We start from the raw sequence: 23,148 nt of genomic DNA, 5'->3' as shown, positions 1-23,148 counted from the left end.
TTGTCTTTTTTTAATTTTGTTTTGTATTTCGTGTCAATTTGACAAGGTAACCCATTTCAAACTATGTTTTATCAGTTTGTGCTATTGTTGAGTTGAAACAGGTTAGACGGGAGAGTTTAGAGTTAATGAATATGTTTAAAATTGCAACATTCTTTAACTGTCTCCCTAAAGTTATAAAGTGCAATCCAGTGATTTTCGTTAGTTACTGTCTACTATATTTGATTTATTGTTTCTGCATAAAAATCGACGTTGGTTTTCTCTTTCGAATTGTTAGTCTTACCTTGAACTTTTGTAGTTTAGGTTTTGCTCATTGTTTAAGTTATATCGTTGTTCTGTATACGTATTAGGTATGCGGTAAGACAATGAGACAACTATCCTACAAAGTTCAAAACAATTCGATGTAAGCAAAGGGAGGCAAATGTATGGTATTAAACAATGAGGAATTCCCATACATAATACTGTACATTCAGCGAAAAATGTGACAGAGTTGTAAGCACAATAATTTAAACTTGCAGTTTGAAATATTTGTAATGAAATAAACAGGATTTTTCTCAAAATTATAAAATATAAAATCGCATTTAAGTAAAAAATAACAAATCGCATTTAAGTAAAAAATTACAAAATCGCAATAATAAATGCACGCAATAATAAATGCACGCAATAATAAATGCACGCAATAATTTCTGAAGTTACAGTAGTTAGTCAGCTATAAAAGGCCCCAACATTAAAAATGTAAAACAATACAATTTAAAAAACTAACGGCCTAATTCACAACAAAACAATTCACATAAAACAAATATAACATGAACAAAAGATAACCACTGAACTACATGCTCATGACTTCGGACATGCACTTTTAAAATTCGTCAAGGTTCAACATGTTTGAAGGCGCAAACCCTTCGCTTAGGTGGGAAAGTGGAGTAACGGCACAGCATAAACTAATTTATGCAAAACAATAGACGAAAAACAAATATGATAAAAGCAACCACTTAACTGCAGACAGCTGACTTGGGAGAGGTACACGTAAAATGAGGCGGCAGGGTTACATGTTTGAAGACACAAACCCTTCCTGTATCCTTGGACAGTGGTGTAACAATACCTTATCATTTCATAAATATTTTTATATCTATGACATACTTGACGATAGCAATGTTTTAACACTCAATACCCCACCCCTTATCCTATTGCAGGAGAACATACTTAATAAACCTCTACCCAATCGTTAAAGTTCATTTCCTGTTGATAACTATTAGCGTATGATCACACTAAAGGGATTACATAAATCAAAATCCTAGTTTCCATAGAAATAACCCAAAATTTATTTGACACCATCAATTATTGACCGTTGCAAATACTCAACCTAAACCTTTCTGAAAGTTTGCATTTAAAAAGTTACATATAACTATCATAACAGATCTCACTTTATCCATTCTAACTTGCCTCAAACAAGCTTATAAATCGAACGCTCATGAAATCAGTTAATGTTTACGCGAATTTCACGTTAATAATTTGACCTGAGGTCCATGGTAATCCTAGTTCACATACAATTCGCATGACCTTTTGTTACGTTGGTTTCATATATAAGGTCGTTTGATGTGAATCCCATGTCACATGAGCGAAATGTACCTGTATAATGCTTTTGGTTTGTCAAGTTTTCAAGTTTTTATTAAATCAGGAAAATCAATACAAGTATAATAATGTCTCCCTCCGCATTAACATGATATTACATCACATACATAAATATATATTATGTATGACAGAATATCAAATCAAGGTTAAATGAATAAAGTTACAAAGATTCAAAGCATAATTGTATGTAATGGAATATATTTTTTGTATCATCATTATTTTGTATGTTAAGTAAACTAATAATGGTTTTCATAAGTTTTTCAGGGCACAGATCGTGTTAATTAAAATTTACTTGTGTGTAATAAAATTAGATTCATGAAACTTGAACATCGGTAAAAAACTATTGCCTCTCATTATTTATCTTTGTCCTCGGTCCATGGCTTTAACCATTCCGTCCCTTAACTAAGAAATAGGTTTTTTCTTTCCCTCCGATGATATTGATTTCGAGTTATTTTTTAATGATGCTACATAGAAAAAATTGCAACATATGTTTTTCGTATGTTTGAACATTCTAAAAGTTAATTTAGGCTTGACATAAAAAAAACAAGTTTTGAACATATGAAAAAAAATGGAAAACATATGAAAAAGATTTTCCCGTGGACTGAATCAGTGGTCATGACTTTATAAACTCATATCCACTTTATATGGCAGTTATTATCAAATAGTCCGTTTCTTCTATGTTTCGATTGTTTTTGTTGTAGTTCAGTGTTCAGATGTTCCGTTGCTTTTATAGCGGTATAATACTGTTGTCTTTATTAATATCAGCCTGATACTAAATTGTAGACACGATCTGTCTAGTTTGTCTCTTTTGTGTTGCTCAAAATCAGTTCTTTTCCTCACTTCCAAACGCCTCCATAGAAAACGAATCAGATTGTTACGTTAACCGTACCGACCACAAGAAAAGTTTTTCCTTGAAAAGTTTTAAGACGTCATTCATAACGTGACCGAACATTCAAAGCAAAAACTGGAACAAGTTCAAATAGATCTTTTCTGATAGTTTGTAATGTTTACATTCATCATCACGGATATGAATTTCTTGTGTCTTAACTAATTACATGTAACGACAAGTACAGAGGTGAAAATGTATTGTCGCACTATATACTTATTCAAGCTGATGCTTAAAAATAGTGACACATGATGAAACACAAATTAAAAAACATTGAATAACAGAAATGCATTACAAGTTGTGTCAACAGGTCAAATTAACACGACGCATATTGAGGAAATCGGACACATTAAACGTTTACATCACAGAAGAAACTTAAGGCTGTTTATGGACTGTAGTAAATAAGTTAGCACTTAGATTTTTTAAAGAATCATGTAAACTAATTATAACACTTCCATTTGTTGAGATCATGTGTGTAGTAAAGACAACCCAAACAAGGCATAACTGAAAATTCTATATTTTAACCTCACAATTTTCACGATAAAAAGTACATGAAGGATATCCAGAATCATCACTGACAGTTTAAACGTTATATTTTATACCTACTTTTCATGTCATATTTATATTCTATTTTAGTACCACATGTTTCTTGCCATTGCTACATCAAGTACTCTTAATTCTGCATATAATATCCAGAGGTCTTCCTTGTATATCATTGTTAATGTATTCTTTTAATCAGTAAATGGTGGATTTAGTCAGTCTAAGGGCTATTTTCACATTTAGATTATAACTTCGAACGATGCAGTGATGTCATCTCAGCTTTCGTTTTTTATTTATATCTATGGTTATGTTCATATCGGGTTATTTGACAGTGTGCAGTCTTTCGAAGTCACAGTAGTGGTTAATCAGATTGCATGTAGGCTTAAAAACACACGAAACACATGATACATATAACCGAGTACATGCATCGTACTAAATTTCAGACTGTTTATAACTTGAATATACGTTTTAGCATGTTATAAATCGAATATGAAAATTTTAGTCAAATCGGTAAATAGAATTTGACAGCTTATACCCCTTTAACATGTTTAAGGTTGAACGATTACAATGACAGAGGAAATATTTTCAAACCTATACACAAACTACATATTTATATATCGAGCTGCAAGCTTTGTGTTTCCTTTGTATTGGAGTATATGAAATATAAGAATTAATTGGTGTTCATTTACGTATTTAGTAGACATCTTAATTACAACCCAGATGTAGCAGAGAGGTGTTGTCAATATATTTCATATCAGTCATGCATAATAGACTTCAAGGCGTTGATTCTATTCTGAGGATTGAAGACAAGTAAGTCACAAAGAAGTACACAATAAGATTTTGGATTTATTTAATTATTGCAATGAATAGAAAGAAATAAAATAGCCAATCCGAATGTAATAAAAATCAACTACACCAAAGAAACATGAATATATTGAGTCCATTTCAGCAATATATTAAGAAAGTAAAAAAATGAAACCATGGTAAATACATAAGCCGACGTAATTTCTTAAGTTTCAATTGAAATTACATCCCCAAGATGTCGCTATATGTTTCTATAAGTTCTTTTACAAAGTCAACCCAAACTATAACATGCATAAAGGGCTTGCAGTTTCAACAATAAGAAAATAACAAATAATTTGAAAATGATCCATAGGCACATTGATCATCACAAAACTGTGAAAAAGATTTTGATGATGATGGCGGGTTAATGTTAAAAGTCCTAGGCATATAGCACATGCATGTGTTACCATCAATTCAAATGAATATAAACCCTACTTTGAAGTTTTCAAGTCTTTGGTTTCACCTGGCAAAAGATCGAATAGAAAACCCGACGTGTTTTTTAAAAGTAAAAGGCATATTCCTAATTCAGATTATGGACACAAGTAATATACACATTTATGGATGTATATATCAAATGATCTTATAGATCGGATGGTCTAAGACAATGGTAATTTAGGTGATGTAACAACAAATGATTATACCAGGTTAACATCAGATATGTTATTTTAAATTTACTAGATCAAAGATAGTCACTTTCTTTATAAAGGAGTTCAACTATATACAACTATTTGTTTATTTCATTTCGTTAGAAATACTGAGGGGGTCAGATTCAGATATAAATTCGTTTGATGTGTACATGAATAAGCTGGCAAGTAACAACCCCATACCAAATAAATTTGGTCCCTCATGCGCTTGACGAATATACTTCACTCTTTCATTTCATTTTTTTGTTGTGGTAAATTTGTTTTAGTATATTAACTGTATCGTATCGATAATGTCACGAAAACAATAGATATATATAAAAAAAAAGGTAATAGATATGTTAGTATTGAAGTCGTAGAGACAAAATGAGATAAAAGGCGAACCTTCGAAAACGTAGACAGCGTGATAACTACAGTACCATTTACTATTCAAATTTAAATGAAGTCTTATATTTTTGTTGAGTATGGGCATCTTGTGCTTCAACGTCAAGTTCTGTACCGCGAAATATCATTTTGACATTAACAGATCTTTCCGAACTACTAAAGGCATTAGGAATTCGAACTTCAAAGCTTCCTATGATTCTGTTTCCAGGGTCATCGACATAAATTGGGCTCAATGCATCTGAAGTTACAATTTTGAAGTTCATGCTTGTTTGCTCTTTAGTCATTGGGTGATAATTCTTGTTCGATATCTCTGTGCCTGTTTCGACTGATTGGTTTTTCTTCACATGTATGTGAAACTTATCCAAGCAATACGCCTCACCATCAAATTCCCAATGCTTACTGGAAGGATCTTTCCCATGACGAAAAGGGGCAACTGTATCAACACCATATGTATAAGGAGACATACGGAAACGAATTTTCTCTGGACAGTGACCGAATTCAACAGCACCTTTAATGACAGCTGAGCCAGGCTCATTCGGTTGTAACACTTTTATTGTGGGAAACTTTGATTGAACCTTTTCTTGAAGTACTTTGCTTTCAGCAAATCCTCCGACCAAAAGTATGGTATCTATCTCGTGTTCTCTTAAAGAAAGTAATACATCATGAATATGTCTGCATATATTTGCTGCTGGCTTCTCAAAAAAACTCTGCACTATTTTGGAATTTAGTCGCAGTTTCCCAGCAACAAGCGTTCCAGGTTCTGCTGACTGACGTAAGATCAACGGAATTTGCATATGGTAATTTTTACTTTCGGTATTGACATTTTTCTTTAATAATTCAAAACTTCTTTCCAATTCTATGACGTCATGTTTTGGGAGAGAAGCTATACATTCAAATCCAAACAACTCTAACAAGTATTCCTGAAAGGCGTCGTCAACCTTTATTCCACCCCATGGACCTCCCGATGCCCTGTGAATTTCTTTGAGAGAATTGTCCAATCGAACTTCATGAACTGTGATATCAACTGTGCCACCTGTAAATGGAGTCTTGTATTATTATTTGGTATGTAGCACCCGATAGTCCACATTGGGTAATTTGTATTCTTGACTGTACTTCCATTAATAATACATTGCTACTGATTAATTCTAGAGTTAAGAAGCTTATGATTTGGTTTAAAGAATCCTTTTCCTTCCATGTCTCGCGGAAAGTCGAATCATCAGCAGTCATAACACAACTGCTTATCTTGATATTAATAAAAACCGATTGCAACTCCCTGTTCACAGTTAACCGGAGAAAAAAATACGATGCGTTTTTTTGTAGCTGCACAATAGTAAAAAGTAAAATTACAAAAAAAAAAACAGACTCCGAGGATTCTTCAAAACTGTAAGTCCCTAATCAAATGGCAAAATCTAAATTTCAAACACATCAAACGAATGAATAACAACTGTCATAATACCGATTCGGTACAGGCCTTTTTCTTATGTAGAAAAATCATTCTATAAAATGTCAAAAATTATAAAGGCTTCAAATCACGTACCGAAATATGTAAATTTCGACTGTTTTTTGCAAAACAAAATAAAAGGAATTATTGTACTTACCTCCACAGTCCAACAATAAAAATCTGGCACCATGTTGTAATGGTAACAAGCCTGATCTATGAGTACCTAACTGACAGTACAATGCAGCGGATTCTGGTTCCAATGCTAATGTCAGCTGGTTTCCCGGTATTCCAGCCTGAAATTTAAAAAAAAATGTCTGCCTTGACATTGGTGTTAATGAAAAATAGAAATTATTTCAGTTAATAATTATTTACAATGTATGATTGATTTATGCTGAAGGGTTAATTTGTTTTATAAGTTATTGTTTCGATTTATATTTAACAAAATGTAATAATTAGTATCTAAAAATACATTTGCCAGAAAAGTTATTATTAGAGTTGGATAAAAAAAAACATCATTGAACAGTTGCAATTTCAATTCTTATGGCATAGTGCATACATCAAAATATGTACACTACCATGGTTACTATTCAAATGTTTGTCTCGAATTTGTAAAATTTCGTACTTATAACCGTAATAAATAAATATTACAAATGTATTTCTATGCTACAAATGGTCGTTTATTTATGTTCACATTTTCAGTAAGACCCTATTTATATACAGCGCTTAGATAGATATACGAAGATGTGGTGTGAGTGCCAATGAGACAACTCTCCATCCAAATAACAATTCAAAAAAAAGTAAACCATCATAGGTCAATGTACGGCCTTCAACAAGGAGCCTTGGCTCACACCGAACAACAAGCTATAAAGAGTCCCAAAATTACTTGTGTAAAATCATCAAAACGGCAAAACCAACGGTCTAATCTATATAACAAAAATCACAAAATAAAAACAAACAAGAAACGAGAAACACGTATTAATTACAAAAACAAACGACAACTACTGTCAATACTTGCTTATAAATTTGCTAACAGGCTTGAATCGTCTGTAATCAATGATGAAATATGCAATACCACCTATCCAGCATTAAGACCAATGCTAATTTGAAATGGAGAAGTTTAGTATATGTCATTGTTTGATAAGTGCCACGTTTGCAAATAAAAATACCCGTGTTCCGTTACCCAATTGAGCATATTTACTAAGGTAGCACTCCACAGTTAGACCAACAATTTAAAAATGAGCCCCAAAATGTTTTATCATCTCCTATTCCTGGATTTCTAATACATTAACCTAACTGTTTGTGTTGTACATGTGCATATGTATGTAATCAGTATCTTCCATAGATTCAATTTTCAAAAGTTAAAAGGATGAAAATTAATTCCTTTTATGTGTATCCATGGCAACATTCTGCATTTATTTACCATAAAATATTGCAAAAAGGGGGGTGAACATGTCATATATCCCCCAAAATTTGGATCAAACTAGAATTTCAATGCCTTTGAGTGATACCTTTTTAGAAACTATTTTCTTAAATCTTCCTGATGATCAAATAAAAAATGGGTGTCTTTCGCCTCATTTTTTCGTAAAATCCAATCACAAAGTTCGTGCGATAAAAAGTTGGAAAACAACATTGCAATAATTGCCGGACCAATGTATGGTATGGACATGCAAATACGGACTGTCATACAGAAAACAGCCTATACATTACATAACGTTGATGTTCATAGAAACCCAATACAAAGGCTATTTTGATACTCAGCTATATAAAAATGAATTTTATTGCACACTAGCTCTCATATTTGAAAAATCCACAGCGGCCAAAATGCGAAACTACACACCTAACTGTGGGGTGCTACCTAATATACGTTTCTACTATATATGTTTAAGTAGCTGATCAGTGTTCCGGTCCTTGTCAAAAAAATCTAGTCGCAGCTTGGTGTGCCTTTCCAAGCGGAGTATACGGAATGATCTCTGTTTATTGCTGAAGGCCGTACTGTGATCAATATTTATAACATTCACGTTAATTTTACTCTTGCGGTTAATTCTACCATGGATTATGTCATTAATTTTGTCAAAAAACCAATTAGTATAATGAGACGGGGACATATTATTCTTAACACATTTGTTGTATTCTCGAGTTTAAAATTACACAGAGAAACTTCCATTTAAATATTATTGTCTGAATATTCCAAGATAAGAAGTTATAAGTGTGCTTTAGTTTGCTCTTACGAATATTCTGTTCATATTGCTAATGTATGGCTAGCGAATAAGCAGTTGTAACCGATAGAACATACTTACTCATAGAAATTATATACCTTTTCTGCGCATATACGCATGAACTTTTTCGCAGCCTCATCCCAGATAGCCGGAACTGTTAGGACCCAGTGAATATCAGCGTCACGCATTGGAATTCGTTCGTTGAAATGAGTGAACAAATGGTTCTTCAAATATCGGATCCCAGCACTAAACACTTCTATAGCTGGCATTTGCTTACCGGTACAGTCTGGGATCTTTGTTTGTTCGTTTAAATTCTGAAAATTATTACATAAGAATCTAGGCAGTTGAAATTCAACATTATATCCATGTGTATTGTGAAATTCGTAAGGGATTACGCTTAACCTTGTGTCTCGACTAGGATTGCTACTGTTATTGTAAAAGTATAATGTTGGTTTAAAAAATGAGTCCATTTATCTGTACAATGAGAATTAAAACTTTTTCTTTAGATGATATTTCTTTGTCTTGAAGATTAACTTCAGTGCAACTTTCATAACCATACATGAAGATCAACAAATAGATCATGTTAAAAATCTTTAAACTGTAATTGTTGTCAAATGTTATATAGTATATGAAGGTTTGGCAAAATAATTGATAATGAACAAATTTATAAACAAACCTATCTGTTTGCTAGTAGTACAAAAAGTACATAAACTGATTACGTTCATCAGTAAAATACGAAAAATGACAATAAATATTTTCAAACTTTTTCTTGAAATTCAAATAGTTTCTGTGAGAAAATTAAGAATAGAACGGAAGCTATTTTTATACATATTAATATATTCATTTGTATTTTAGCTTACTTCATTTTTGTACAGTGTAAGCTTAAACCGTTTGAAGAAATACCAGTCTCTGTTCTCCTTAAGCTGCGATAGCCTTGCATACTCTTCTTCTGCTTCATAACCAAAGGAATGAAAGTCTCTCCCAGGCGTAAACAAAATACTGGTCTGGGTTTTAGGAGCCTGTAATAAACCTTTACTCCAATTGTATGTCAACACTTGCTCCTTGTCGCTAATACTAGAGAAGGCATATCCACTGTATGTCGTGCCAAAATCGATGGCAACAACAAACAGTTTACTAGAACTCATCCTAAAGTGTAAAAAAGATAAATTTTATTTCAACAAATACCTGGCATTTCAAGCGATAATTCTAATAAAAACAATTGATTTTAGTCGGTGTTAGTTTAAGATACAAAACAAAGAGGCCAGTTACAACCGCTGCCAGATAGTTTTTCTGCACGAGTAATCGGTTCAAGGTTCGAGGCGACAGCCGAGGACCTTGAAATGACTAGAAGTGCAGAAAACTATACGGAAGTTTGTTTCCGGTCTGTGTTTTGCATATGACTTGTAAGATGTTTCAAGAAATAAGTAGTATATTTTGTATTTAGAAGAGGTAGCACAATTTAACATATTTGAAACAAATAGTCATATACAATACAGTTTAAACACATTGTTTTTCAACGTCACTTCAGCCGAGGGTTTTTTCACAAAAAAAGACCATTTTAGCAAAAGTTTTTTTAATACTTTCACATTTGTTTTTCGAAATTAGCACTAGTATATAACTTGACGGTACCCAAATTGCACCTATTTTGACAGTTGTTTCACCAATAGTTTTTTATGATCAAGAATAAAATGTCCATACTGAGTTTATTTTGTAGCCCTATTCTTCTTTATTGTATAGGTACACCAATTAAATTTTTAATCCATACTTGAGTCATACAAAAATAGGTTTGAATCAACCTCCAAACTATACATGATTCTGTAATAAGGAGTACCCAAATTGCATCAATGCTTAAATTCACATCGTCAAAAGTCTAATAACCGAGCTTTTGTTTAATTTTTTCAAATATTTTGAACAATTGGATATTAGTCCATGCTTACCTTTCATATTTCACGAAATGGATACTTATAATATATTGTATTTGCTAATTTTAAAAAGATGACGTTTTGATGACGGCGCATGATGACGTTTTCGTACATTTTGCTTTTTCAGTAAACAGTGCATCTGTTGAAAGATACCGTGAACGTTTTGTGTATATCTAAATATGTTTACCTATGTTGAAGACGTGCATAGTACCAAAGTATAAAAATACAAATTGTTTAGTCTCTAGGAAATCTTGTAAGATTTCCGTTGCTTTTTTTCTAAATATGTGCAATTTGGGTACTCGGTGCAATTTTGGTACCCTTACGTTACGGTATTAGAAAAATCAGGAATACGAACATTATTTTGTCATCTGCTTGACCACATTGAGGATCAACATTTATTTTGGAGAAAAAAAATCATACCCCTCTTTTGCATGTTTTATAGTTAAATAGGCAGTCCAATCCGTTAGTGTACTGATTGAAATAGTCATTTACTGGAATTGATTTTTTTTATTGATAAAGTAAATATTTGAATCAAAAAGACAGAAAATATGTCAGTGAATCAAAACTTGCAAATCTAATTGAAATTTAAAGTGTCCTTGAACTCACTGATCGTGCATGGGTGATTTTATTCATAATAAAAGTCCGGTTAAAACTAAAAAGAGCCCGTTTATTATCTAAAAAGAGTCCACGAAACACCCGTTAAAGTCCTTATTTTCTATTGATATAATGGGGACAAGGTCGTTCAATAGTATGGTAAGACATAATTTTCTGTCAGCAGATAAAATTATTACACCGTTCTTAAGGTCAAAGTTAAAAGCTTTCCAGGTATAAAGGGATGTTTATTGCGTGTTTGATTATTATGTAATATATTATACCATTCATTACAATTCAAAAGGAGGATGATTGAAGTGCAAAACTACTAGTCTAAATTCAGCACACTACGTGACTGTCCCAAACTAGACATGTTATAAAATGAGGTCTTTCTGTCTTTGGTTTTGTGTAATTGATGTTTCATTGACGCATATCCCTTTTTTTCATATAATGGCATATGTTGTAAAAGAGGGACGAAAGATACCAAAGGGACAGTCAAACTCATAAATCTAAAACAAACTGACAACGTCATGGCATATGATGTAAAACAATCACACTATGAAAAGATGCATATAGTCTTACAATTACATTAGCTGACTTGTGTGTACTAAACTTAGAATTCTTATTTCTGACAAAAATTAGGAATTGATGGATAGCATGCATACACTATTCTTTTTTTAAAGATTGTATTCAATTTTATTGATTAGAGCCAGATAACATTAAAAATGAAAGGTAGTAGCATGTTTTTTTAAGTTCTATAACATCTAAAACATTGAAAAAAATTATCCACATCCCAAGCGCCTGCTCGTCAATTATTTAACAGCAAGTCGATTTATGTCAAAGTTTCGGTAAAGCTTATAGACAACGAAAACGAGTTAACTTAATCAGAACGTTTAAGCGCTGAAGTTTATATTACAGAATAAAAACGATATAAGAAAATTATCAGAAAATATATTATTTCATTATGTATACGCACTACAAAACAGGACAGCATACATTTATTATTTTGTAAAAGAGGGACGAAAGATACCAAAGGGACAGTCAAACTCATAAATCTAAAACAAACTGAAAATGTCATGGCTAAAAATGAAAAAGACAAACAGACAAACAATAGTACACATGACACAACACAGAAAACTAAAGAATAAACAACACGAACCCCACCATAAACTAGGGGTGATTTCAGGTGCTCCGGAAAGATAAGCAAATCCTGCTCCACATGTGGCACCCGTCGTGTTGCTTATGTGATAACAAATCCGGTAAATAGTCTAATTAGGTAGGTCAAATTCGTGAAAGGAAAGGAGATTGTAGTTACGACGTAAGGAACATATCTGATATCATTTGTGAAACGGTTATTCCATAACGGTCAACCAACTCGTGATGGTGGCCGTAAAATTTACGAAGGGATGATTTCAACTTCACCATTTGGAACTCTTGGTTTAATAGCTTAGTTTAATTTAGTGAAAGAACATCAGCTATATAGCGGAAAGTAGAGTTAAAGGATATTGCTAGCTTCTTATCTTTCTTCCTAGGAAGTTCCTGCATGAAGTCAACCTCATAATAATACAGAAATAAGTCGGCAAGTAAAGGGGCACAGTTTGTTCCCATTGGAATGCCGACAGTCTGTTGTAAAACACGTACTCCGAACGAAACAAATATGTTGTCAATCAAGAAATCAAGCATCTTGATAATATCAGTTTCAGAGAATTTTTTGTTTGAATCAGAGTGATCCTTTACAAAGTAGGACTTATTCTTCCCTAAGACAAGATACTTGTATCTACGTTGGCATTTCTTTTTTATGAAGCAAGTAATACTATCTCTTTCAATTTGTTTTGTAGTATAGAATGTGGAAAACTTGTGTAAAGAGTAGAAAAGTCAAATGTTTTAAAACTGGTACAAGATGAAAGAGAGTTAGATTGTATGTACTCTAAAAGATCTTTGGAAATTTTAAGTATCCACATCTGATTCACGGCACCTCTAGAATAGGCAGTTTCACAATAACTTTGAATGCCGTCTTTGATTGCTGATAAAATAGATGTTAATAATTTAGAAAAAGGTTTCGTGGAGCACCTGGAAGACCGAGCAATATACCGTTGTTAGTAAGGACACTTATGTAGTTTAGGTATCCAATACAGTGATGGAAGATCCAGTTCTTTATCTTTGGTTGAAATTCCAAAGGAACAAACAACAGACCTATGATTATCCAGGATTTCCTCTTTGGTAAGTGTCGTGAGGGTATATGTTGACTTTCTAAGTGAATTGTCAATACCTAATTCGTTTATCAAGCAGTTAATGTATTGACTTTTACACACAAAAACGATGTTATTTGGGGCTTTCTCTGCGGGGACAACAACATATTTGTCATGGAGGTGGGATAAGTGTTTTGCAACATTTGTGTCTTTAAAGATTGACGTAGCATGGGCATTGATGGACCCATTCAGTTTCTTAATTCTGATTTGTATCAACGACCTCGCTGCCTTAATCCATTCGGAAAGAGTGTCTACGTCTTCCTTCTCGCGCTTAGCCCATTGCCTAACATAATCCTCGACTGAATCCATCAACATTTCAAAGTTGTATTTCCAATTGATGGATTTAGGCTCACGATTTTTCGGACCTTTCGATAACACATTTCGTAGAGAAGTGTTATTTACAATGTTGAGATCACCGGTAATAACGTGGCCCGCAGGATTATATGTGAATTGGGAACTAGCACAAGTGCAATCAGGAGGTTTAGACTTGAAGTCGTCAATATCGAGATCCTGCAAAACGGGTTTGTAATTGACAATTTTAGTTGCAATATGTTTGGTATAGGTATAAGAAATGATTGGTACATACTGGTCTTTGAAATGAGGAATTTTCGATTGAACTAATTTATCATGAAGGATATTGCCCAAGTTGTCGCCATCGAGACTTTTGTTGGCAAAGGAAAGATTAAGGAAAGATCTTTACTCTTTTTCGTCTTTTCCAATGCGGACTGGCTTGAAAAGTCTGTGACTTGCAATATCCGAAATTATAGCATCGAGTTTTTATTGGTTTGAATGAGGGTTTTTAACAGTGGATTCCAAACATAAATTGTAATCTATATTTAGTGTATATTGATTATACATATACCAAGTTGGTGAATAAAGAATTGAAATGTTGTTGGAAAGAAACATTACGCCCCAGTTCCTTTTTTTTTAAATTTTCATCGCTGTTATTTAAAATAAACATTAGAATATGGTATGATTGCGAAATAAAATGAAGCGTATCGGTGCAACCACACACCTATCAGTTAGCTTTTAAAAAAATACCCATATGACAAGTATAAAACAATTCAAAATAGAATTACCTATCTCTATAAAAATTGCGGCTCCATTGTCTTACTTTTTCTAACACTCTTAAAAATAGTTCCCAACAATTACTGTAGAAGTGTATGCATACACGTTATATCAATTCTCGTGCTTATTCTTCCCGATGTATTAAAAATATTTGAACATAATTAGAAAGCAAAACAAATTATTAATCATATAATGAAACAAAAAAATTAATGCTGCAATATTTTATCTTTACATTCATTAAGTGCAGAACCTTTTTATTATATCATATTAATATCCAATATGTTCCTTATACCTCAGTTTAAACAATTCAGTGAATAAGTTTTTCAGACCTTTTTCAACATTCCTTCCTTCATATGCCAGACGCGCGTTCGTCTACAGAAGACTCACCAGTGACACTCGAATCCAAAACAAGTTAAAAAGGCCAAATAAAGTACGAAGTTGCAGAGCAATGAGGACCACAATTTCTAAAGTTTTGCCAAATACAGCTAAGGTTATCTATGCCTGAGGTAGAAAAGCCTTAGTTTTTCAAAAATTCAAAATTTTGTAAACAGTTTATTTATAAATATAACCATATTAGTCCGGCGGCTTTGTGAAAAATTGTGCACATCCTGTTACAAGCATGCAATTTGGCATAGACCTTCCTCAACAATTACTCTTTAATTACAGATAGGGAGGCATTTGAAAAAAAAATGTCTCACTTCCGGTAAAATCCAAAATGGCGGACGTCATACTTAAATCAGCCCAATATCGAGGGCTAGCGTGTAAAAACGTCCTATTATCATGCTACTATCATAATATTTGGTACATACCTTTGTTTTTTACTACTTTTGGATAAATTAAATAGATTAGATGTCTTCAGAACCCCCACTTCCGGTTTAAATCCAATATGGCGGCCATTGTACTTAAATAAGCTTATTTTTTAGGGAGGGTAATTGAAATGTGTTTTAACGTATTGCTACTATAAATACATTGTGTATGAACCTTTCTTTGTTGCTTCTGATGGAGACAATGTATAAGAATTATGTCTTAAAAACCCTTACTTCCGGAAGTATCCAAATTGGCGGACAGAAAAATATCAATTTTTTATTCAAATTTTCAATTTTTTTCAAAATGTAAAGAAAATTATTTTATTTTGTGCTGGTCATTAAACTTTTGGCTTTAAGTTATCCCCAAAACCACTTATTCTAGCATGTTGTAAATGCTAAGATATAAAGTTGACACTTCTGGTAAAAATATGAGGTAAATTTCAAAGATGAGTCCTCAATCTATTTCTTCGATGTAGAGTTTTGGATAGATTGATTTAAACAAAATCAAATAACTATAGTACTAAAAAATATTTAAAATTACTACTATTTGGCCAAGAATACATGCTTGTTCACAGTCACCCGATTTTACACATTAAAAATAAACGCGGCATCCTTTCTTACATTCATAATGTACAAGCTTCTGAAAAAATGATGAGGTCTCAGAAAGAGTTTTTTTTTAAAGGGACCCTCTTTGTCCCTTCGCAATCCATTAGTGACAAGACTAGGAAGCATAAGAGTCAATCCAAAGCTCGTCTCACTAAACACCTGCATTAGTATATTACACGTTTTACATGCTTGAAAAGACTAGAACAAGTCGTGGGAATAGCCTCACTTAAAATGAGTTTTCCCTTTTGTGCAAAAAATGACTTCCTTGCTTCGTTAATCATGTTAGATCTGGTAAGTTTGTGCGATCTTACAGTAACACCCCGGTGATTTAGGCTGATCAATCATCATTCTTTGTGTTAAAGTCACATCTTCAAATACCATCAATGTCTCCCACGCAGTCTTTATTTTCCTTTTCAAGCAAAGAGAGAACAAAATCACAACCCGTCATAAGGTATGGGTCAGAAATGAAAGTGTGTGATCACTCATTGCCTAGTGCATTTGAAAGGCCATTGACATATATTAATCCAAAGATTTTTGCCTCCCCAAATGCAATCCATAGTTCGTCGACCCCTATGTCACGGAATAGCGAAATAGTATTGACAGCATCATCAGTGACTGTTAATCATGACTCGTTTAAGTGCGTGTTTCACTGCATCAGACACATGCACCATGATTTAAGTGTCAGTCTCTTTATGTGAACATGGTGCTACACTTAAAATACATCACGTGGTGAATAAGATAGAATATCCTGAGCATTGCTACAACTACCATACTCATCAAATACTTCATCCACTCTTGTTACAGTCTCAAGGTATTTTATTAAGGTAAGGACATAATACCCAATCATCATACTCGTTAGGAAACACATTGAAACTGTAACAACAGTGGATGTAGTGTTGGATGTGAACATAGACAATACTGGTAGTTTGAAAGCTGCTAAAAGAAGCAAGGGCAACATTTAGGGGAAAGGGAATATACAGACGAACCCAGGATTAAAAACATCCTCAAAATTGAGGAAGTTTTCTGAGAGATGACGACAGTAAGAAAGAACTTTTAAGTTTTCATTCACAAGAGCTTGCTCAATACATTTTTGAGTACAAGGCAGTTGAAGCAACAAATGCTCAGGATGTTCAGTGTTATCCACCACTTGATGATGTTTCAAGTTTAGCACCATGTTTACACGAAGAGACTGACACTAGAATCAAGATAGATGTGTCTGATGCAGTGAAACATAGGCTTAACTGAGTCATGACTCAGACAGTCGATACTGATGTCATTGCTGTTTCGCTATTCCGTGACATAGGAGCAGACAAACTTTGGTTTGCATTTGGAAGGGGAAAAGTATAAGATATATACCAATCAATGACCTTTCAAATGCACTAGGCATTTAAAGGTAACACGTTTGCTGGAAAAGGAACTGCGTTGGAGACATTAATGGAGTTTGAAGATGTGACTTTAGCATTTAGAATGATGATTGACCAGCCAACATCACCATATGGATTTGATGTTTAATGTCATTGAAAACGATACGTGGTTTTGTTGGAAGATCGAAAAAAAAAAGAAACAGATTAGGTTAACAAGGCAAGAAAATATGTGTTTTTGCAGAATTTATGGATGTGAGAAACAATACCACAGTCTTTGTAAATGTTGGAAATCAGCTCTCCGATTGTGAATTGCGGCCTACTTAGTATGCTGATTGGGTATTATGTCCTTACCTAAATAAAATAACTTGAAACTGAAATACGAGTGGATGAAGTCTTGGATGCGTATGGTAGTTATAGCAACAAATGGTCAGGATATTCTATCTTATCCACCACGTAATGTATTTCAAGTTCAGCACCAAGTTCACATTTAGAGGCAGACACTAAAATCATGGTGCATGTGTCTGATGCAGTGAAACACGCACTTAAACGAGTCATGATTCGAACAGTCGTTAATGATTATGCTGTCACTACTGTTTCGCTTTTCGGTGACATAGGGGTAGAAAAACTATGGATTGTGTTTGGGAGGGCAAAATTCTTTGGATTAATATCTATCAATGGCCTTTCAAATGCACTAGGCAATGAGTGATCTGAGTGATCTGAAACACTTATTGTTATTCATGTCTTTACATGTAGTCATATGGTTCTATCTTTGCTTGAAAGGGGGGAAAAAACTATGTGGGAGACATTGAATTGCATTTGAAGATGTGACTTTAACAAAAAGAATGATGATTAATAAGACTAAATCACCGGGGTTTTACTGTAAGATCGCACAAACTAAACAGATGGGTATATAGATATGGGTATAACATGGTTAACGAAGCAAGAAAATAGCTATTTGCGCAACAGGGACGGCTTTTTGAGGCTATTCCCTCAACTTGGTCTAGTCTTTTCCAGCATGTAAATCATGCAATATACTAATGCATGTGTTTATGGAGAAGAGCTTGGGATTGGCTCTGATGCTACCCACTCTGGGCGGGGACAAAGAGGACAACTTTTGAAAAACTCTTTTTGAGGCCTCATCATTTTGTCACAAGCTTATACATTGTGGATGTAAGAAAGAACTATAGTGATTTTATTTTGTTTTAATCAATCTATCCAAAACTCTACATCGAAGAAATAGATTGAGGACTCATCTTTGAAATTTACGTCATATTTTTAACCGGAAGTGTCAACTTTATATCTAAATATTTACAACATGATAGAATAAGTGGTTTTGAAGATAACTTTAAGCCAAAAGTTTAATGACCAGCACGAAATAAAATCATTTTGAAAAAAATGACAATTTGAATAAAAAATTAATAATTCTCTGTCCCCCATTTTGGATATTACCGAAAGAAAGGGTTTTTAAGACATATGTCTTATGCGTTGTATCCATCAGAAACACCAAAGAAAGGTTCATACACAATGTAATGATAGTAGCAATACGTTGAAACACATTTCAGTTACCCTCCCTAAAAAATAAGCTTATTTAAGTACAATGTCAGTCATATTGGATTTAAACCGGAAGTGGGGTTTCTGAAGACATCTAATCTATTTAATTTATTCAAAAGTAGTAAAAAACAAAGGTCTGTACCAAATGTTATGATAGTAGCATGATAATAACACATTTTTACACGCTAGCCTTCGATATTGGGCTGATTTAAGTATGACGTCCGCCATTTTGGATTTTACCGGAAGTGAGACATTTTTTTCAAATGCCTCCCTATCTCAAAGAAAGGAGTAATAGTTGAGGAAGGTCTATGCCAAAGTTCATGCTTGTAACAGGATGTGCACAATTCGTCTGAAATATGCTTGTAGCCGCCGGACTATATCAATGATAATTCATGTCAACACTTTTTAGTGCTGACTACTGGGCTGGTGATACCCTCGGTGAAATAAATCTCCACCAGCAATGGCATCGCCCCAGTGATTGTCAATTCACAGTATAACAACTAATATGAAGACACTTTAAACAATCAATATGTTAGAGTAACCGAAAGTACTACATGAGAGTTCAAATAGTTATCAAAATTACCCGGATTATAATCAAAGCAAGTTTCAACTAACTTACATTTTCCCCCCTCTAAAATTTCAATTTGTTCACATTCGATGAATTAAGTTTACTGGCGTCATTACCAAGCAATATATGAAGCATTATCTAGAATTTACCCCCTTTGCTTGAACAGAATATTTGGTTCATCAATTTGAGAATCAGAATATATTTTTAGGAACCCCCCCCCCCTTAAAGTTAAATAGTCGTTTCCAAAGTAAGACTTTTCTGGAAATAACATGATGTTTTAATAGTGTAGAAAGTATTCTATAAGCATTTACTCCGGTACCGAAAATTTGTATATTAGATGAAGTGTTATGATTGTTCTTATGAAGAAAACATGACACCTGAAAACATTAAGTTGAAAAATACCTGTCAACATAAACATGCATTCGAGCGAGATAATATACAATCTGATTTGATCTGATGAAAGTAAAACTTTTATCTTTTGAACTATGAAAGTTTCATTTTGTCACGTTTCCTGTCGAATTAAGTAAATAAAAAGAGATGCAAGATATGACATAAAAGTCAAATAACAAAACTACCATATTCCAATGAAAATTCAAAACCGAAAGTCCCTCTAAACAAATGACAAAATCAAAAGCTTAAACACTTCAAATGAATGGAAAACAACTGCCATAATCCTGACTGTACATGTATTTCCCCATGTACTCGTTAATGAGATAGCAACCGAAGGACACACAAACCTAATTTATATCAGGGTACTGTCAACAAGTGTAACTAATTGAAAGTGAAAAGTTAATAAGTCATAGAAATACATGGATTCAATATGTTGCAAGTTTAACTTTCCCAAATTTTAACAAAACGTGCTTAATTGGCATAAAATTGCCATTTTTATATTTGGAGTGTCTCACCATCATATTTCATGTCTTTATTTAATGTGCAGAACGTTTCATAATTTCAGATGTTCCTTACCTTGATTTCGACAAACCTCTCCTAGCTATAAAAAATATAGCGAACTGTACTTCTACTTTCGCTTTTTAAAAGAATCAATTTCAGGAAATAACTTAGATATTTTTAGAATATAGGAATTTGTTTTACTAAATTTATCAATAGTCGTTGTAAAACTATATAAAGATATATGCATACACATAGCTTAAGGATCAGTATGTATATTTATTAGATAATGTAGAGACACAAGACAGGTTCGAAACTTAGTCATATGGAACTTCAAATTTGAAGGGAAAAAATGTTGTTGAACATGTTTTATACATAGTTATCAAAGGTAACAGGATTATAATTTAGTACGCCAGACGCGCGTTTCGTCTACAGAAGACTCATCAGTGACGCTCATATCAAAATATGTATAAAGCCAAACAAGTACAAAGTTGAAGAGCATTGAGGATCCAAAATTCCAAAAATTTACACTTGAATGGGAAGATTACTCTTTAAAGAAGTGAACGTGATTGTTTTTCTTTATATCCTTTATATTATCAAACTCTTCATAGATTTTCTGATTTTGAATTATTGACTTCCTAGACATTTATAATTCGCTGATATTTTCAATTATGCGGTGACCTTACCTAAGAGACCTCACGTTATAACTTCGGTCACAGCATAGCGCAAGCGAGAAAACCGTGGTGAAAGAATGCTGATACAAATGGTCTTGAATACAAATTGAGTAACAGATTTTTACAGAACAATTTTTATACACCAAATCAAGGTATAGTGGTATTAACAAATGGGAACACATGGTAAAATCAAAATAAAATGTCATGGTTCTTTCAATTCACTTATCTGTAACGCTTTTCACATGCTCTGTTGTTCATGTTTATCAATGTCATGATCCGGTTAACTACTGCAAACATATTTCATTCTGCTTTGAAAATGTAAATTGAAGTGCTAAGAGAGAAGCGACGAAGATTTAGGTTCGGCGGGTATTGAGGGGAGAGAATTTTCTAATCCCAAATTTTGCCACTCAAACCATGATAGTAGTAGGTACTATAACAGTTTATAATATTTAGTCGGCGTATTTTTCTCCAAAAGAAATTGTCAAACAAAAATATTCTAATTGACATACCAAACTGTTTACTTTTACAAGGAAAAAGAAACAATAAATCTTTTAATTGGTAAAATGTTCATGGAATTTTTGTATTGAAGCAAGGGATCGAATTCTATAATTACATAATGACTTTCCTGTAAATGATACCGAAAGTCTTAAAAGAGCGAATATTTCGACACATAGTGACTTTTCAATCAGGATCAAGGATTGAAAATACAAAAACCTATCAAGAATGTTGAAGAGCTGATTGAAACTAACTAGGACAACATATATCACCAAACAAGAACAGGCCGTGAAGGCATAACACTTTGCTCAGTGGTCTGAGCACAAAAATCATGTTCAAAACATGAAATCCAGCAATTTGATTGGTTGATTTTCGAGTCTGAGTACAAAAATCATGCTCGAAAGTTTTATGACCGTGAGGCCAGGAGTCAGAACTGTGCATAAAAGTAAAATCACAAAAATACTGAACTTAGAAGAATTCGGAAAGTCCATATTCACATGGCAAAATCAAATAACAAAACACATAAAAAACGAATGGACAAGAACTGTCATATTCCTGACTTGGTACAGGCTTTTTCAAATGTAGAAAATGGTGGATTAAACCTGGTTTTATAGGGCTAACCCTCTCACTTTGATGACAGTCTTGTCAAATGAGGGTATACATTCATTAATTTAAAATGATTTCAAAATTGGCAAACATTTCAACCAAATAATATCTGTCAATGTGACAGCAACCTAATGACTGAAATAACCAAAATACATCTAGACGCTGACATAAGGGCTTCAACAATAGACGAGTTTCTCAACACTATAGTTCTCATAAAAATGATGAAGCAATAAGACAGTATAACCAGTTGTCCGTCCTCTCTATATTATTTCTAAATCAAAATAATAATCCATCAATATATTTACAAATTCATTTCATGTCATTAACATTAAGTGTTTCATTAATCAACACTAAACTATTAAAACTATATACTTTTTACCGTTTATTTAAGTTACAACCAAAATAATTCAACAATATAAAAAAGAAAAATAACACAAAGTAACAGATTCAGAAGCACCACATATACTCAAATTTATCATTGTGTATAACACTGTTCACTTAAAGCCAGCTTTATCTTCCATATTAACACGAAGGTCAATTTTATAATATATGATATGGTTCTGACTTTTTTGCTTCTGTTATTTTGAAAAAAACATCAACGAAATAAATAAATTAAAGGCTTATCAAAACAGCAACTGCCATGCCAACTTCTGTTAAGATTGATTAACTCTTAAGTTTTTAAGTGCCCCTTTTGGTTCTGTTGGCTAATCAATGTCAACAAGTTGTATTTGTTGGATGATGCTACTATCGAAGGACTGGCAATACTAATCATATAGATTGTTGTTTAAATCACTCACTACCTACAGGATTTAAACTCATAACCTCAGTGTTGACAGGATAGGATACATTAGACAAACTACTTAGACAACTCAGCCACCAAGGCCCCTCTTGTCAGTTAAAAACAACAATACCACAATCATTGTCATTTCTATAAAGTAACAATTTAAAAGTCCTGACACCAATTTAGACATTTAGGTGTTTTGACATTTTCATTAATTAATTTTTTGTTCATAAAGTAGGTGAAAACAATTAACAAAATTTCTACAAGAAGCATCACAAGAGGCTATTAAACCATATTATTATCTTAAGTGTGCATTTAGATGATTTCCCTCAACATGCTCAAGGAACAATGAATAAGAGTTTGTTATTCTTTTTGTCAATGCAATCCATAAAATGGTTT

The 23,148-nt window shown here is 33.1% G+C and overlaps 1 protein-coding gene across 1 annotated transcript; it reads right to left on the bottom strand.

The window, feature by feature from the left end:
- Positions 1-3,878: 3,878 nt before the first annotated feature.
- Positions 3,879-9,725, bottom strand: LOC134688479 (heat shock 70 kDa protein 12B-like). The gene is made up of 4 exons (XM_063549235.1): positions 9,441-9,725; positions 8,679-8,894; positions 6,522-6,657; positions 3,879-5,956 (listed from the first exon to the last, which is right to left on the bottom strand). Exons 1-4 carry the CDS (start codon positions 9,723-9,725, stop codon positions 4,965-4,967), a joined length of 1,629 nt encoding a protein of 542 aa, XP_063405305.1. The 3' UTR covers positions 3,879-4,964.
- Positions 9,726-23,148: the final 13,423 nt, after the last annotated feature.

This window comes from Mytilus trossulus, chromosome 10 (genome assembly GCF_036588685.1).
Source record: "Mytilus trossulus isolate FHL-02 chromosome 10, PNRI_Mtr1.1.1.hap1, whole genome shotgun sequence".
NCBI lineage: Eukaryota > Metazoa > Mollusca > Bivalvia > Mytilida > Mytilidae > Mytilus > Mytilus trossulus.
The sequence above is the reverse complement of the archived record's forward strand: the minus strand, read 5'-3'. Positions and strand labels throughout refer to the sequence as shown.